The 18,458-nt window shown below is 40.8% G+C and overlaps 1 protein-coding gene across 5 annotated transcripts in view; it reads right to left on the reverse strand.

Moving 5' to 3' along the window:
- Nucleotides 1–4,372: 4,372 nt before the first annotated feature.
- Nucleotides 4,373–18,458, reverse strand: part of GOLIM4 (golgi integral membrane protein 4) — a 78,696-nt gene continuing 64,610 nt past the window's right edge. For all 5 annotated transcript variants that reach the window (XM_027584568.2, XM_027584567.2, XM_027584570.2 and 2 more), the window contains 5 exons: nucleotides 17,298–17,407; nucleotides 14,593–14,760; nucleotides 14,193–14,261; nucleotides 6,399–6,479; nucleotides 4,373–6,084 (listed from right to left, as the gene is read on the reverse strand). In XM_027584568.2, coding sequence (XP_027440369.1) covers nucleotides 5,935–6,084; nucleotides 6,399–6,479; nucleotides 14,193–14,261; nucleotides 14,593–14,760; nucleotides 17,298–17,407 — 578 coding nt within the window. In that variant the 3' untranslated portion in view covers nucleotides 4,373–5,934. The remainder of the gene's footprint in view (nucleotides 6,085–6,398; nucleotides 6,480–14,192; nucleotides 14,262–14,592; nucleotides 14,761–17,297; nucleotides 17,408–18,458) is intronic.

Below are 18,458 nucleotides of genomic sequence, written 5' to 3' on the forward strand. Positions count from 1 at the left end.
GAGACTGGCAAAAAGTATGTCATTATTTATTAAAACTTGCTACCTTTAGGGCAATATGACTAAAAGTTAATGCCAAGGATTTTCTCTCAGCCTAATCTATCTACCTATCTAATCTATCTATCTAATCTATCAGTCTATCTATCTATCTAATCTATCAATCTATTTATCTATCTAATCTATCTAATCTATCAATCTATGTAATCTATCAGTCTATCTAATCTATCAATCTATCTAATCAGTCTGTCTGTCTAATCTATCAATCTATTTATCTAATCTATCAGTCTATCTATCTAATCTATCAATCTATCTAATCAGTCTGTCTGTCTATCTATCTAATCTATCAATCTATCTAATCAGTCTGTCTAATCTATCAATCTATTTATCTAATCTATCAGTCTGTCTATCTAATCTATCAATCTATCTAATCAGTCTGTCTGTCTATCTATCTAATCTATCAATCTATCTAATCAGTCTGTCTAATCTATCAATCTATTTATCTAATCTATCTAATCTATCAATCTATCTAATCTATCAGTCTATCTATCTATCTAATCTATCAATCTATCTAATCAGTCTGTCTGTCTAATCTATCAATCTATTTATCTAATCTATCTAATCTATCAATCTATTTATCTATCTAATCTATCTGTCTACCTGTCTACCTATCTAATATACATCTGGAGCTTCCAGGAGTCTTACTTCTTGTGACCTGGAGAACACCCAGTTGTAGCAGGAAGAAATGAAGCCGATACAGAATACTGTAATTTATATATAATGCTGAAGTAATCAGTATTCTTTAGGTTGTATGTGATTGAAATGAACCTCAAACTTGCTGAAGAAAAAAAAAGGAGGGAAACTAAAGGAAGTGAGAACCTGGGAATTTGGATACCATTCTCTTTATCATTCTGTCTCTGTCTCTCTCCCTTTCCCACTTTTCTTCTTTCTCCCTGATATCCCAATCCTGCCCCTCATTCTGTATTAGCTTCATTTCTTCCTGCTGCAACTGGGTGTTCTCCAGGTCATGAGGATTATGACTCCTGGAAGCTCCAGATGTACATTTCCTTCCACCGTCAGCAGCCAGAGAGCATTTCTCTTATCAAGCCTCATACAGAAATCCTAGAAGGGGGTGCCTGGGTGGCTCAGAGGGTTAAGCGCCTGCCTTCGGTTCAGGGATCAAGCCCCACATAGGGATACCAGCTCAGCAGGGAGTCTGTTCTCCCTCTCCCTCTCCCTCTCCCCCTGCTTGTGCTCTATGTCCTCTTTCTCTCTCTCTCAAATGAATAAATAAAATCTTAAAAAAAAAAAAAAGAAGGAAATCCCAGAAGATGGAGTATAATGGTTGGTTTGGGGACCAATTCTGTGGTGACAGGATTAGGCCTTTCTACAAACGAAGAGCAGAAGGGGAATGGTATGCAGACAAAAGGACAACAAGTGGATGAACACATGGCCTACTCCACCACACCACCTGGCCCTCCGCAGCAGGCAGTCGCAAGACCCAAGGACATTCTAAGAGAATATTGCATCTATTCCTTGCTTGGGCGGGGCTCTTTTAAGTCTTAATCGATTAATGTATTCTGATTTGAAAACCTCTCTAGATTTCGTAACTCCACCAACCTGTTTCTCAAAAAATTCTTTATTCCTCACACTACAGTCGATGCTTCTAAGAAGATAGACATACAATGTTACATTTTCCTTTGACCATGTATCTTTCTCTGATTAAATAATTCCAATTTGTTGGTTCCTCCTTAAGACCCTATGGCTGAGATTTTGCTCATTTTTTAAGTTTTTGACTCCCACTAGATTTGTTTTTGCAGAATTTAAAGCACACCTTCTTAATATATGAAACTCAGAACATGGCACTGGATAGTGATCCGTTCAACCCTGGCTATATTTGGAATTAACATTGGAATCAGATTCACCTGGGAAGGAATCCTAGCTCTGCCACTTATTCATTGTATCATCTTGAAACAATCAATATTCTTAGATGAGGACTGTAAGATATCCATTCATCTAGTAAATACTGAATATTTGGAGGTATCGGTGTTTGGATTGCAACAATAAACAAGAGAAATAAGGTCTCCACCCTCACGGAACATGTATGTCAAGAAGAGTAGAGATGAGGTTATAGGCCGTTTCCATACACTGTGGTAAGTATTGGGGTATGAAATACAGGATGTTATAGAGGGACACAGAAAAGGTACGCCTAGACTGAGGGGCAGGGGGTGAGTGGGTGGTATCCCCTCCCCAGAGGAAATGCTATCCAAGGGGACACCTAAAGCAATGAGTCAGGCAAAGAGAGTGAATAGGAATTGAACAGTGTTTCTGGGGAGAGTAGGTAGTAAATTTACCATGATACAAGAAAGCATGATTCAAAAGAACTGAATATTAAGTATTAGGAATATTCAGATGGCAAGTGACAAATCCATTCCCAACTAGCTCAAATGAAAAAGTAGGATTTATTTGCTCATTAATCAAGCTATGGGTAGACTTGGTGGCATCAAGGATGGCAAGATATAGGGACTGAAAAAATGCCACAACTCTCACCTCTGCCTGTGCTTTTGGTTTCTCTTTGTGGGTTAGTTTTGTTCTCTACTTCCGTAGACTCCACACAACCGAGAGAATGGACACCAGCTATCCTAAATTAACAGCACAATAGCTTTGGCATTGGTAAAGGCTGGTTACTAAGACATTAAGAGAGGAATGTACTTCGTAAAAAGGAGTCAGATTTATCATGATTCAGTATTAGAATGTAAATCAGAAGTTGAAGCGATAAGATGGGGCCGGATCATGATTATGTAGGCTCTATTAAAGAGTTGGGAATTTTCCCTACGTGGAATAGCAATTTATTAAATAATTTTATGATGGGGGAGTGTTAATGTTACCTTTAGAAAGGTCACACTGGCATAGATTTTAGGGATTGGTAGGAAAGAGCAAATGAGAGAGTTAAGGGACTGTTGTAATAGTTCAGGTAAAAGGTAACAGTGGCCTGAACCAGAATAGTAGGGATGGAAAAAAAAAAAAAAAGGGCAAATTTAAAGATATTTTGGTAGCATCTGTAGGGAGTGAAGACAGAATCAAAGACAAACTTTGTTTCTGTTTTGGGAAGCTTAGCGAACTGACATACTGTACCTAGAAGCAGGTTTTCGGTGGGGAAAAAAGGCAAATTCAGCTTTGAAAATTATAAATTTGAGGTGGAATGAGTCATAGAAAGCTAGGCTGAAGAGATAAATCAGGAGACATATGTCTAAGACACGGATGGGGAGAGGGCTGTAGAGGAAAGAGCTTTAGGACAAAAGCTGAAGAACACTAATATTTAAGGGCAGGCATAAGAAGAGAATCCTGCAAAAAAAAAAAGAGGTTGAGATAAGGTAGCCAGGATGGTAAGAAAAAACTAGGAAGAGATAGTACAATAGAAGGCAAAAGAAGATTCGAGACTAGAAATTGACTTTTAACAGCTGTGCAACATGCCACAGTATAGATGTACCACAATGTCATGAGAGGACTGAAGACAAAGCAGAACTCAAAGCAGTTACATAGTGTCAAATGCTCCAGGAGGACAAAATTCTTCAGCTGTGAGAAGGGGGATTCCATCAATCTTAAAGGATCGCTGTGGGGATAAAGTGGGTCCTATTCACACACTGCCTGTGTTATGAAGGCATTCAATAAATGTCAATAATTTTCCTTTACGAAAGTGAGTTGCTGTGACTTACCCGTGGTTCAGAATATATCCTTACTCCAGGATCTTTTAAAACCACGCTTACAAATATATAGTCATTACATTGTCCTAATGTAGTTTTTTTGTGTTCCGCTGTCCTTGTCCCTAATAAATGTGCCTTTTTCCCCCCTTCTGATTATGTCACTGGGCCCAAATCCTTTGATTTATTGACTGCACCAAAAGTCACAGATTAATTGGCAAGATAAATACAAGTGACATTTTATTTCTGCACATCTCATTAATATAGCTCAACTCTGATTAGTTCTCTTCTAAACACTTGGTGTCATACAGAGAAGAATGGTTTGGGCTGGTTGCTTTCCTAGGGGGAATTTTAAAATGTGTTTCCTTGTTTTGTGTGTGCTCACATGACAGTCAGTCTCTTACATTTCTCTATCTATTTATGTTTTCTTCCCCAAGAACTAGCTCAAATACAATAACAATTCTTAGCTCTTTCTTTAGGAGAGGGGGAAAGAAAATCAAGTACCAATCCAATTGAGAGAGAGAGAGAGAGAGAAGGAAAGTAGGAAAAGGTTGGAAAGTCATTTTATAATTCATTAATCTATGCTGGTACCTCCTAAAATTTTTCCTTTTATAAAAAAGGACTGAACAATAGGATCAGAAACTAATAAGAAATCACAGACTTCAAGAGATTTACCACTTTCTTTTTATAGCTTTATTGACTATTACGAAGTTTCAATATGGTTCAAATAATTAAATACTGCAACTGGGACATTAAAAATACAAACTAATTTACCAAAATAATTGTATTCTGAATGTTATGTACAATATTATACATTTTACATTACATAAAGGATTTTTATACATAAAGGTAAAATTTGATTTATGATTATTGAAAATCCAAAATACATTTGAACAAAACATTCCTATGCATACATACATAATCACTCCACTGGGATAATCAAAATCATACATGAGTGTGGTTATTAAAAACTAACATTACATTCATACAACAATGGTAGAAATTAAATGTCCTTATTAATTTGAGAGTATTATTATAAAACCACACACATATGAATTATATAACCTAATTCTATATATTTAAAAATCTTTATGTAGAGAGACAAATATGTCTTGAACCCAAAAGAAATTTTTATTTTTTTTTATTTTAGGGGACTTTTGTAGTCATCAAAATACCATACATGGGCATAACACAGGCTCTGATCCCAGCAAACAGAAAAGTCATGATGGTCTATCATATCACCATGGGTACTTCACTGTATAGTTTTCAAAAAATAACCCTATTCAACTGTATAATTTGGAATGCCTTCATATTCATACTTGTCATCAAAGTGATTACATATTGAGGAACAGAGCTTATGGGGGAAATCTATATTGCCGTAGAGAACTAGATATTGAAACAAGGATATCACTAGATGATTTCAGAAAACAAAGAACTGAATGGGTGCTCACGTAGAAAACAGCACCCACACACACTAAATTAGTTACTAAACAAGGTGTCAGTCCTTCAGGAAGGTTAATACACTGATGCGTCCTACTTTGTTTGAATACTGGAATATCAAAGTCCAGAATACTGTGGCATGAGTTTTAGTACCATCTCATTTTAAAATCTAATTCCTTTCAAGAACAGCTGTGATTTGAAGTAAAGCCAGACATTTTTCTAACTGATACGAAAAGTCTGAAAAACAATGTCTTTATAACCAAATGCCTTTCCAATTTATGTCAGTCTGTACGTGGATCTTATTCGAGAGACAGACAGCGGGGCGAAAATTCCCTCCGAACTATACACAAGAACCTCAGAAAGGCAGCAGTTAATAAACTGGCCATTCTCCTTAAAGGCTGTACAGCATTTTGCAGTATTCCCTATGTGAAATCCTGTATCTTATTAAAGGCAAACAACAGAACACCTGGAAACTAGAAGATAGAGAAGTAACAAGCTGAAATATACAAAATCGGTGCCCTTTCCATCACATAATCTATGAAAAATGAGATTCAAAGGCTAAGGGTTGCTTTATTGTTTGTCTTCTTGTTCGTGTGTAACTTGACTATAAAAGAAGCTCTAACCTAGGTTATCAAAATATATTCATATAAATGTATGAGCATTTCTAATACAAAAGGTAAAAAAAAGTCTAAGTTCTTAATTTTGTAATTAAATATCCTAGAGTTCAGTAGGCAGATTTGTTTCTGAGCAGCTTGAAAAGAATCGGTTGGCCGAGCACCGCCCGTGCGGTCGGGCACCGCTACATTTCCGCTCTCCGCTGTGACTTCTCCGCAGCCGCAGCCCCGTCCTCCTCCTCCTCTTCCTCCTCCTCGTAGTGTTCCTCTCGGCCTTTGGGGCGGTTGTCATCTCGAACTTCCTGTTCTTCGCCATCATTGTTTTTTTCATCGGCCTTAAAAGTAAAAGAAAAAGGGAAAACGAAGAGGTAGGGTATAGAGCTAGTGATATAAATAATTTCCCCCTTTAAAAAAAAAATGTGAAGTTATACATTTTTAGAGAAAGGAAACGACCGGGGGAATAAGCTCCGACAGGCAAGGGCGCTAGTCTTTCCTAATCTTCACGTTGTCACGGGTTTTCCTAACTCTAGGTTGGCCCGTTAAACTGCTCGGCACCTGAGACGTACCCACTGGTACCTCTACCCAACTGACCAGACGTAGCCCCCATGCACGCGCACATGCGCAGTAGCCATCTCTGGCCTCTACGTACGTTCTCCTCATTTTCACCATAGGTCTCTTCAGCATTATGCTCCAATTCCCTTTTTTTCTCTTCAGTCAAATCTTCCTGAACCTGAAAGAAACCAGAGATCCTAGGTGACCCTTTTTTATCATTTAAATACTTGCAACAACATATTCTGATCTCCAAACAGCTCATTAAAAATAGCAGAAACAAAATTAAACTAAAATTTGAAAAAAGACAAAAGTCTTTTTGAGTCAAAGATTTAACTCGTCTATCAGCTATGAAGAGATGTATACAATACACCTCCTACAAAAAATCAATGCCATTGATTCAGAGCCTAGGACTTTTGTGTTTGAATTTCTCATTTCTTTGAATAAGTGTTAACCCTGCAAGTATAACACCTGAGGAAATTCAGCTTATAAAATTAAAATGGGAGCAGTTTTAACAGGCCAACCTAGAAGACAGGAGAACTGCAGAAGTCTGAAGGCTCTGACGGAATGTAAGTTCCAGGATGACAGCAACCATCTGTCTTACTCCACTGTCTTTAGTACCTAGATGTGTACCTGGCACACGGCAACTGCTTAATAAATACTGGTGAATGCATCAGTCAGTGAATGAATAAGTGAATCAATGCAAAAAATACCTGCTCTGTAAAGGCACAGAAAACAGACACCATTACCTATACATGACGTAGTAGAAAACAGAGAAAATGTATATATATAATCCTATAATTAAGAATAAAGCTCTCTGGCTAAAATATCTAGAACATAGAACACAATCATTTCAATTTCTTCATGAAATAGTTACTAAACTGCCCCAAATCCCTACATCTCTTCAATGTTCTAACATGACATTTCTGTTTCAAGTAGGTTTCTTTTATGTGTGCTATTACTATTACGTGTCTGTCACTGATCCCAATTATTTTTTCAAAATGTAAATCAAAGAAAGTACCCAAATATTTTTGCAAAATAATCTCTATTTAATGATTACATTCCACAAAAATACAAGGTAAAATATATTTTCTAACTTAACTGTTTTGAAAACCGTATGCATGCCAAAAGACTGAAGTCACTTGAATTTCAAAAAAATTGCTGCCCATCCATTAAGCATCAAGTAGTGTCCTGGGACTAAAAGAAAACCTGATGTCCTAAGACAGGGGTATAAGAGTAGGTCTTCCTGAATAACACACAGAATTACCAGATTGGGGGTGGAGGTGGGGAAGGGGGTGTTAAAAATCACAGAAATGGGCAAGGGAAGGAAAGCACACAGGTGTTACACTTAAAGAGGAACAAATTAAGGCTGCCTCAAAGCGTCCAGCCCAGGTGTGACAGGAATGAACCACAAACCACCACACAAGCTTTGGCAGGAACCTGGCTTGTTAAGAGCTGACAAAGATGACCCTTCAAAGAGGCCTAGACAAAGCCCAGCTTTCTTGAACCTCTTCTAATCAGCCCAACGTCAGCCTGACTCACAGCCCCTAAACTACAAGAGAACCAAATAAATACATTCTGGGGACAGTGGCATAGGGCTTTTTTTGTATTCACACGTCCCAGTGGTGCAAGCTAAAGCGAAGACACCATAGTCTCACCGACAGGCTCTTATCAGTGGTCCGTGACATCTCTTCTGCCCTTTGTCACAGAATCTCATAACAACATTTGAGATGAAAACACTGAATTACTAATTTCAGACTACATATATTAAAGCTTCACTAATTGAAACATCGTTAAATTGCCAAAGTAGCCCCATCAATTTCAGTGAACAAAGGCATGTCTTCTGTAGCCTTAATAATGAAAATACACTAGTGAACACCAAACTTGGTTTACTTGGGGTTGGGAAGGAACTGCCTTGAAACTGCAATACGGTGGGAAAGAATGTATAAACCAGGGTCCACGAATTTTTTTTGTAAAAGGCCAGACTTAGTAAATATTCAGGCTTGCTCAGCCATAAAGTCTCCGGAGCAGCTATTCAACCCTACCATTGGGGTGCAGAAGCAGCCTTGGACAATACGTAAACAAAAAGCCATGTTCCAATGAGACCTGACTTACAAAATGGACCAAGGCCTATAATCTGCCAAACTCTAACACAGGCTGTAGATTTAGACAGACCTGGATTTAAACCGTGGCTCCCAAATGCTAGCTGTATAAAATCTATTATGAACATTTGCCAGCACATACATATAAAGCAAATGATTCAGGGAACTCCTTACAGCCATTACCAAGGTTCAAAAGTTAGCTCAATGTTGCCACCCTTGCATCAGCTATCAGTGTTGTTTTTTTTTTTTTTTTTTTGATGACCTATTCTTAAAAATTCTAGATATCATATAATTTCAGTAATTTCATCCTTACCCATCTCAGTATGTATCCCTAAAAACAACGGATTTTTCTTATATAACCACAATGTCATTATCACACCTGATGAATAATCCCATGGTATCATCTAATATCTAGTTCCGACTTAACATTTTCCTGATTATCTTCAAAATGTCGGGCACCTGGGGGGCTTAGTTGGTTAAGCGTCTGCCTTTGGCTCAGGTCCCAAGGTCCTGGGATTGAGCCCCGCACCAGGTACCCTGTTCGGCGGGGAGCCTGCTTCTCCCTCTCCTCTTACTCCTCCCCCCCACCCCACTCATGCTCTGTCAAATAAATAAAAATCAAAAACACAAAACAAAAAAAAAAACCCAAAACTGTCTATTTACAGTTGGTTTGGCCTAATCATCATCCAAACAAAGGCTATACCTAACAGCAGTTCCGCTCCCCTCTTTTTTCCTTAATGCTATTGACTTGTTTTCCTGTAGAATGGCCCACACTCTGGATTCATTGGCTTCTTTGAGGCATCACTTAAATCATTCCTCCAGCCCCCACATTTCTTATAAAAGGAAGTTAAAGACTTACATGAATTCAGATTAGATTTGCAAAGCAAGAGTTTTTCAAAGGTAATGCTGCAGATTTTGTATTTTCATCACATCAGGAGGCACATAACGCTCACCCCATTTTTTGTGAGGCTGAAGTTGGTCAATGAGCTCAGAAGGTAACTGCCTGATCCCTCCATGATAAAAATTCCCTGACCACCATTCATCTCGCTCTTAAGTCACTTGTTTTAATTAGGGGGCTACAAAAATGGTGACTTTCTAATTCCATTATTCCTTCTGCTTCACTAACTTCTATAAAGAAGAACTTGCCCAATTATTTAGTTATTGTCCTTGGTATACTTATTTATGATAACCTCTAAAATTAGATCTGCATGAGCTCTAATCATGGTTCCAAAAATAACAAGCTGTATGACCTTCAGAAACTTAGCTAACTAAGGCTCAAATTTCTTATCTGTAAAATAAAAGGGTTTGATAAAAATCAGTGATTTTAATTTTGTGTGTGGGGGAGGGGAGTCATGAATCCTTTTAAGACTTTGGAAAGAAATGCAAATTTAAGCAAATAGGCACAGATACACATCATGTGACACAGAAGTTTCAGGAGGCTCAGACTTCCCGAGTCCACCTGTGGCCACCTGTTCTAGGAATGCTCCTCCAAACAGTGTGTTCCTGGAGCTCTGATTCGTAGGCCCACCACAGGTAAGATCAAAATCTCCAAGGGTAAGGTCCGATACAGGAATTTGTACCTTTCACACACTCTCTCCAAGGTGATTCTTAGCCACAGCAAAGACTGAGAGCTACTAGCTTGAGTGACAGTGAGTACAGGGTTAAGGGTGTCTCTGGCTAGAGAGATAAACACCCTTACCTAAATTCTTTCTTCTCTTCCCTGGAGATCTACTGTAGAAAATTTGGGTTGTTTATCAGTTGTCAATAGAATCTGAGGTAAGAAGCCCTGATGTAAATTACTCTTTAATCTAGGGAACCCACAAATGAAAATTTTGTAATTTTCAAATTTATAGATATACATTATTATTCTGGTAATATACTCTTCATGTTTGGAACAAAAGTAATACAAACTCCTCTTAAAAGGCATTCCTGAAAAGGAACAAAATGATATGGAGTTTCTACTTTCAGATATGCTTAGACTAATAACAGAAGCCAAATGTTAATCTTTTATAATGGAGACACACCAATTATGTCTTCCACATTCGACCCTCTTTAGTACCCTGATAAAGCTGACGCAAACATTTTGTCAAAGATTTCCCAATACTGTTCCTCATTACTCATTTTTAGTCACTGAAATCTAATGTCTTAGGCATTTTAGAAATAGTCCCTATGTGATGTAGCAAAGTTTAATCGCCAAAATAAGACGGATCTACTGAGTCCAAGATGGGCTTTGGCTCTACACATCAAAGATGTCATGGGATGAGACAGGAACCAGAAGACTGAATTTGAAGTAGTGCAGGACGCTAGGATCTACAGATGTGGATGGAGTGGGACAAAGGAAAGGTCTTCGGCACCAGCGGCTCTCGTGGGGGACACCACAGCTGGCTGAGTCGCGGTTAGCAGGAGCTGTGCGCCTCGACAGCTCCGTGCTGCGGTGACTCACAGGCTGGCGGACCCCCTACCGGCAGCTGAGTAACCCTGTGCATGCTCTCCCACGAGTGTGCAGATCCATCTATTTTCAATTGTATTGGGAGAAAATGAGCACTCAGAGTTTTCAAGCTTATCTATCTATCTATCTATGTAACTTACATATCTCTTTGAACGTTTAAACCACTTTTAAGCAGCCGTAGCACTTTCTGGCAATGCCATTAATTTGTCTTGTTTGCTCATAAGCAGATAAAAATTCTGGAAAGTGGGCAACACGGGGATGGGATGCCCACATGAATGTCCCAAGCAATGAGCCATGAACACTTGTTCACATCCGTTTTTAGGTCGTAGAAGGGTAACACTATTGCACTAAGATAAAAGAAGGCAGGGAGAGTGCAAATGTCCAAAAAGCCCACTTATCTCGGGTCCCACTGTCTGAGCTCAAGTCACAGGTCTGATGGGAGGACCCTAGCAAGATGCATTTCCTCCCTAGGAGCAAATGCTGATGGAAGTCAGGTGACGCGGGACGCATGGGAGGGGAAGCAACAACAGCAATGAGCCTGTAGGCAGCGTACTCTGAGGCTCAATGCAGAGAAGAAGGACGCGTATGACACGGCCCTGCATGGCTTTCGGAGCATCCCACAATTGTCTCACATGCATCACTTATAAACATGAAATGGGTCCTCACATATCGCATTCCTTTCTTTCTCATTTTGCCGCAGTCTGGTGAGAATTTCGTCTCTACTAGTCCTTAAATGGTATTCGGGAACCACTCTCCTCCCTCCTCCAGGGAAGAACTGGGAACAATGGGAAAAGGTGGGAAGATCCAATAGCTAAGCATCACCGGAACTGGTTGAGGAAGCACCACAGTCTGTGTAAGGGCCACTCAGGGGCAAAGAGGCGAGTCACCCAAGGAAGGAAAAAGGCAGGCTGAGAGCACTCCTACAAGGCAGGGTGCACGACCTCAAGCCTACGCAAGAGGGGGTCCGAAAGAGGGGCAGAGATGCCAGACAGGAATTCAGAGCAGGGAACCCGAGAAAGAGACGCAGGCCCCGGGGCCTGCTGCAGGGAGATAAAAGGGCTCTGGTGGGCTCAGCTGACCTGAGGGACACGAAGAGCAGCAGTCCTCACCTTGGCCTGCCACCACTCTCTTCCCCTCCTCTTTGTTTTTTCCCTATCCTTGACCCCGCTTGGATCACAGGAGTGCTCTCTCCACTTTAACTGACATTATATGAAGGTAAAAAAGTAATCAGTAAATACTGATTAAAATTTTATGTTTACCCTTCTGCATTTTTAAAAAGAAGCCAAGGTGAACCTCCTCTCTTTTAATCCCTCACAGATATCTGGCATCTGACATAATGAAACAGAATAATATTTGTCCAGACATCCTGTTACAAGAGAAGTCCAGATGAATACCTTTTTCTTGCAAAATGTCTTAATATTCAAGGCTGCCAGTTTTCCTAATGCTCTCTTGTGATACCACAGCTCAGGATCTTGATCAGGATGAACAGCAGGATGAGAACAGAGAAAGAATAAAAAGATCAAGCCAGAGTGCCCATGACTAGAGCTATACGTTGCCAACGGCCATAAAGAGCAACATCCCTTTCTGTTTTTCTGGTATAAGTGCAAATTTTAGCATTAGCTCTGAGAAGTGGATGACAAATTCAACAAAACTGAAAAAGCAGGGAACTATGCACACAAGTATAGTAGCACATGTATTCTGAGCAGGATCCCCAATGGTGGGGGTATCTGTCTGGGCTGACATTTGTCCAACCATTCATGCAGTTCCCCATAGGGCTAAAGCCCCACGTCAGCAAGAAGCCTGGCTGAGAAACCCCTCTGAACCAGGAGCTTTCCTGGGCCAGAGAGAGACTAAACATGGGGCCTTGGCCTCATTCAGAGCATATCCCCAGGTATGGAGCTTCAGTGGTCCACAGAGTAGAGCACTGTGACTAACCAGCTCCAACCATTCGCATTCATCCATCACTTACGCAGATGTGTCACCATGATAGGTGCTCCTTGAAACTAGTTAACAATAATCTGCCAGAAGTTTACAATAAAAAGTAAACTAAAATGAAATTTAAGAAATTCTACCCATGGAGGGATGCCTGGGTGGCTCAGTCGGTTAAGCATCTGACTTCAGCTCAGGTCATGATCCCCAGGGTCCTAGGATCGAGCCCCACATCAGGTTCCTTGCTCAGTGGGGAGCCTGCTTCTCCCTCTGCCTGCCATTCCCCCTGCTTGTGCTCACTCTCTCTCTCTCTCTCTTTCTAACAAATAAATAAATCAAATCTTCAAAAGAAAGAGAGAAAAAGAAAGAAAAAGAAAGAGGAAGGAAGGAAGGAAGGAAGGAAGGAAGAAAGAAAGAAAGAAACAAAGAAACAAAGAAACAAAGAAAGAAATGAAAGAAAGAGAAAGAAAGAAAGAAAAAGAAAGAAAGAAAGAAAGAAAGAAAGAAAGAAAGAAAGAAAGAAAGAAAGAAAGAAAAGAAAAGAAAGAAAAAAAGAAAGAAAGAAGAAAAAGAAAAAGAAAGAGAAAGATTGATTCCACCCATGGGGTGCCTAGGTGGTGCAGTTGGTTAAAGCAGCCGACTCTTGATTTTGGCTCAGGTCGTGATCTCAGGGTTGTGAGATCGAGCCCTATGTCAGGCTACACGCTCAGCATGGAGTCTGCTTGAGATTCTCTCTCCCTCTCCCTCTGCTCCTCCTCACCCCATGCTGTCTCTCTCTCTCTAAAATAAAATAAATCTTAAAAAAAAAAAAGAAATTCCACCCAAATGCATTTTATTCAACTGAGCTTCTTACGTATTTTTCCTTTTCTTCATTGTTAAATTTCATTATGACACTAAATTCTTAGGAGGTAAGACAGGCAAAAAGTAGAGACTCAGAAACTTTTTTGGAGGGTGTTAAGTGTATTCTAACGGACACAGCGGGGCTGGGCACTGCTGTGAGGCAGAACTGTGGCAATGTCTACAGAGCAAGTTACAGGGGTCATTCCAGACCCCTCAATAGGCAAAGCTTTGCTCTTCTCTCTTTTATGAGGCAAAGAAACAGGAGAAAATATTCTTACAGAGATCACAAAGACCTAAGTCCACCATTCCTAGAAGGCCAAACGTCTTCTTTCAGTTCAAAATTTCTAGTGAGAACCAGAAGGAAGGATTCTATGACCCTGTTTTTGTCCCCTCCTAACCAAATGTCTCTACTTCCACAGTCCATTTCCTCTTGAAAGCACCCTCTCTCATCCCGCCTGTGTCTTTCTGAAGGTGTCTAGAGAAGGCACGTCAGAGCCGACGCCGCCACTCAAGGGGAGTGCGATGCACCAAGCACCCTGATGAGTTTCCTGCAGCCCGCCCTCCTCCCCCCTACCTCCTCCTCTGCCTCGTCCTGGTACTGCTCGTCAACATTATCCTCCTGCTGGTCTGGGTTTCCTGCCATCTGTGGGAACAAAAGGGGAAGCTCAGGTTACTGAACACTGGAGATGTGTTTTACAGTACACCGAGACAAAGAGCAAGCTCGCAGCCATAAAAAATGTCCTTGCAGTGCATCAGTGGCCAGGAAACGATGAATAATCCTTTCCAACACAAAACCCAGGAGGTGTGTTACCCTCTCTCTCTGAGTGTGGGCACATCATTTCACATAATGGCCTAAACCCCAACCAAAGAGGCAAACCTTCTGTCCACGTGCATTAGGACTAACCTTTTGCATAACCCAGGCAGTTCTTAAGATGCCCAGGGTAAAACCACCCTCTGTACTAGCGTCTGCTTACCACCAAATGCTCCTCCATCTCTGCATTCTCTTGCTTTTGATTACTTTGTTTTGGCTCTTCATTTTCATCTGGCAAATTTTCTTCTCTCACTTGCTCGGCTTCCTCAAATTCATCTTCGCCTTGATTATTAGGGTCATCTGCTGGGTTTATATCCTCTACAGCTGCCCTCTGCAAAATTTTAATAAAAAGCAACCACTACTTCAAAATCCAGGATCAAACTTAATTTCATTTGAAAGGCCACACACACACTGGCAGAAAATGAAATCGTCCTCCACCAGATTGTACAGATCCATCCTTGCCAAGACTAGCAAGTACACATCCCACTGTCAAAAGAGAAAACTTGCTTTATTTGTCAGAGGCTGAATGAATCAGAAGGCAGTACAAACAGCACTCGTTTTCTGCAAGCGATTCCAAAACAGTCCTCCAAATTCTGTCACAAGAAATGTGAGCATAACTAAATAGACAACAAGAAAAACAGCTAATAAAAGCTGAAAGACCAAGTAGGAGAAATCATTAAAATGATAGATTTAGATAGGCAAATTGTAACTTCTTTCATGAGTATGTTGATTTTTATACAGACAAACCTTCCTCTGCCGCTGATTTCTCATGTTAAGTGGGTGGACAGCCGTCGAAGAGCGAGAAGGCCCCACTGGAAAGGACCTAAGAAAGGGGCTGTGAAGGAGACAAGTAGGGGCTAACCCAGTCTCCGGAAGTATATCTTGAAAAATCCCTCCCGTAACCCCCCTCCGGCAGCTCTCAGTGAGGGAGTTCAACAAATGCCCTTCATAGGATCAACTTGAGAATTATCTCTATTTTCCACTCAAACTCCCAAAGCACCTTTCAAAATAATAGATGTCCTCATAAACGTTCAGAGTTTAAAGGCCGAGCTGGGCAGACACGGTAATGCCTGCAGGAGCCTTCCGATGCCTCCAGGGTCACCAACAGAACACTTATCGGAAGCGGCAAATGCTTCCCAGAGATTGAGTCTGTATCACTGTTCTCCAGACAACAGGACTCTACTTCAATTCACTTCGGGGCCTTGAACATAATCAAGGGCACACCGCAATCTCAGCTGACTTATGATGTGCACACCCCTGGTTATACACTTCACCCAAGTGCAGATGATGCTCTTCTTGGGAATATAGAGTGACAAATCATCGCCTTCACACAACGCCAATTACTCCATAATCTCATTCCATAGATTTGTTTTCGTGCATTATCAATAATTTGTGTGGAAACACAGGAAAAATTTAACACATTCTCTTCAGAAGTAAAAGTACCAAAAGCTTTTGCAAAAGCCCGCGAAACGTATACACTGGGTCCAACTCTGACCAAGTAACAAGTAAAGTGTAATAGGCACGGTTGTTATGTTCAAATAAAACAGACGGTCAGTTATAACTCAATGAAGCTGGACAAAATTTTTTTAAAAAAATAAAATAGATGAGACAAAGAGAGACGAGTAGGCTAACAATATCTAATTAAAAGAAGGGATGGGAGGAAGGCCAGCAGCAGGTCCTCTGTAAACCGCTGATGGGAAAGTAAAGGGTTACACAGTCCAGTACTCGAAGTATACAGCACCTCCCGGGGGGTGGCTGGAACAGGCATCCTTTTGCTGCCCCTCCATCCCTGTCAGGCGCACACTGCTTTCTTGCTCCTCTTGCAAGACACTCTCTTGCCCTGTCACAGTCTCAAGCTCCCTCTGGCTCTCCTGCTCTCTGGAGCTCCTGCTCTTTCCTGAGCATACTTTCACAAGTGCTGATCCACAGGCTGCAGGCGAATGTGTCTGCCACATCCCTGCACAAGTAGAAAAGCCATTTCCATCCAAGGGACTTCAGGAAGCTTTCAGGAAGCCTTTCTCAATGACTACCAAGGAAGGATATAGATCCTCCTTTCCATACAAACAGGACCCATACGGTAGCATAGACTGGATTTCATAAACATGGAGGTTGATTTACTAGCAAAAGATGACAGGAGAGCTAAAGTGAGTTGTGAAACTCCTCTACACATCTGCACAAGAACATGCTCACTGGATCTTTGCTTGCCTCAGGCCCTGGGCCACACAGCTGAACTGAGAGTCCGGGGTTCTTCTTCGGTAAACCCAAAGAACATTCCCGGTTAGTAGGTCTCTACCAATTTATATTCTAATTTTTCTATAGCACCATGGTACCTGAGCAGATTTTTCTTTTACTTCTCAAGCCACGCATCCTTATCTATCCATATATCGATTAAAATGGCCCCTGACTGCTGGGCCTGACTGGTGAGAGATGACAGAGTCACAAGACATACATAACACTCTAGCGGACTATTCAACGGACTCCATAATGGTCCACTTCCTTTCTCCGGTTCTCTAACTGCCACACTTGCTTTTTTTTTTCCATCTTTCAGAATGACTACATATTTCAATGCCTCTCAATTTTGCTTTTCTCAGTTTTAATTTTATTAATTTAAAAGTTGGCAGAGGAAAACTCCTTTTATGTTTTCCCAGAACAATTTTTGAGCCAGTCTCATCACATACGCATGCCCCCAGTTTACAGTTAACAATACTGCTCATGTAATTACGCAAGCCACCTTCCTCCTGCACTGGCGAAATAACAGACACATCTGGAGCCAGAGCTGGAGCCAGAGGCCTGGCGTCAGGCAAACCTTCAAGTTTCCTTTCCGCCTTGGGGTCTCCAAGTGTCGTGACCAAAAGAGAGGACACTTACATCTGCCTCAGATTCCGGATCGGTTTCGTGGGGCCCCTGATCCTGAGGCTCACGTCCGTTCTCTGGGTCATCTTCTGCCTCATCTTGGTGCTGGTTGTCTCTCTCATAGGCTAGCAAATCGAAGGAACTAACATCAGTGCAGATGAACCAGACAGGATTCTGCCCTTTCACTCAAAGAAAAGCCACTGGTGGGCTTTCCTCCAGACCATTTCTCCCAATTCTCCTCCAGAGAGGTTAATTCACCATATGGCGTACATCTCAGCTTTTCTGAAGGAAATTATGCCCTTTTCCCAGACCGTGTGTCTAAGGAGATAGCATGGGTGAGTGACACCATTCTTACCTTCTGAAACAGATGTTTATAACAGCAGCTGCATTCTCCCCCTTGTTATGCAAAAAACAATAACCAAAACTTTCCCAATAAAAGAAAGCCCAGTCAACTGGACACTGCCAAAATTATCAGCTAAGTTTTGGCAATATCAGAGGAAATAACAAGGTACCAAAAGAAGAAACTGATAACGTCTCAGAAAATGAAAGAAAGAACAACTCCATCTGTGGAGCTCAAATCAAATCCAGCCCATCGTGTGTCATCTGATATGGCACTGATGAGGGCTGCCACCACACAGATACATCTCACATTTCAGCTCCCAGAGACATTTACTTGCAGCTTTTGGAAAAAAATATTTCCACAAAGGGAATTTAGATAAGAGCATACAAAGAGAAGAACAAACAACTTTTTAAGTAAGATATAAGAGGAAAGGTTAAGTACATGGGGAGTATTTAGCTTATAGAAAATAGGGATGCAAGGTAACTTACCATCAGGTTCAAGTGCACCAAGGGATTCATTAAATAAATAAGAGAACAAACTGTTGTCTCGTCTTACTGATAATGGAACAAAAAACCTTAAAGTGCTGTACAGGGGGACATAAGGAAAACAATTTCTTGACTAGAAGGGCTATAAAATATCAGATCAAAACAGGCTGTAGAGGGAGTCTGGGTAATCACCTTCTTTTAGACTCTTTAAAAAAAGGATACATATCTGAGTGTTAGAGCTGCCAGAGAGACGGTTACTTTCTAGTTCTATTATACAGTGATATTTGATAAATTACATAGGAGATGCTCACCACAAGTGAAAGCTACTATCACCTTAATTTGAAAAACTTT

This window comes from Zalophus californianus, chromosome 1, assembly GCF_009762305.2.
Source record: "Zalophus californianus isolate mZalCal1 chromosome 1, mZalCal1.pri.v2, whole genome shotgun sequence".
Classification (NCBI taxonomy): Eukaryota; Metazoa; Chordata; class Mammalia; order Carnivora; family Otariidae; genus Zalophus; species Zalophus californianus.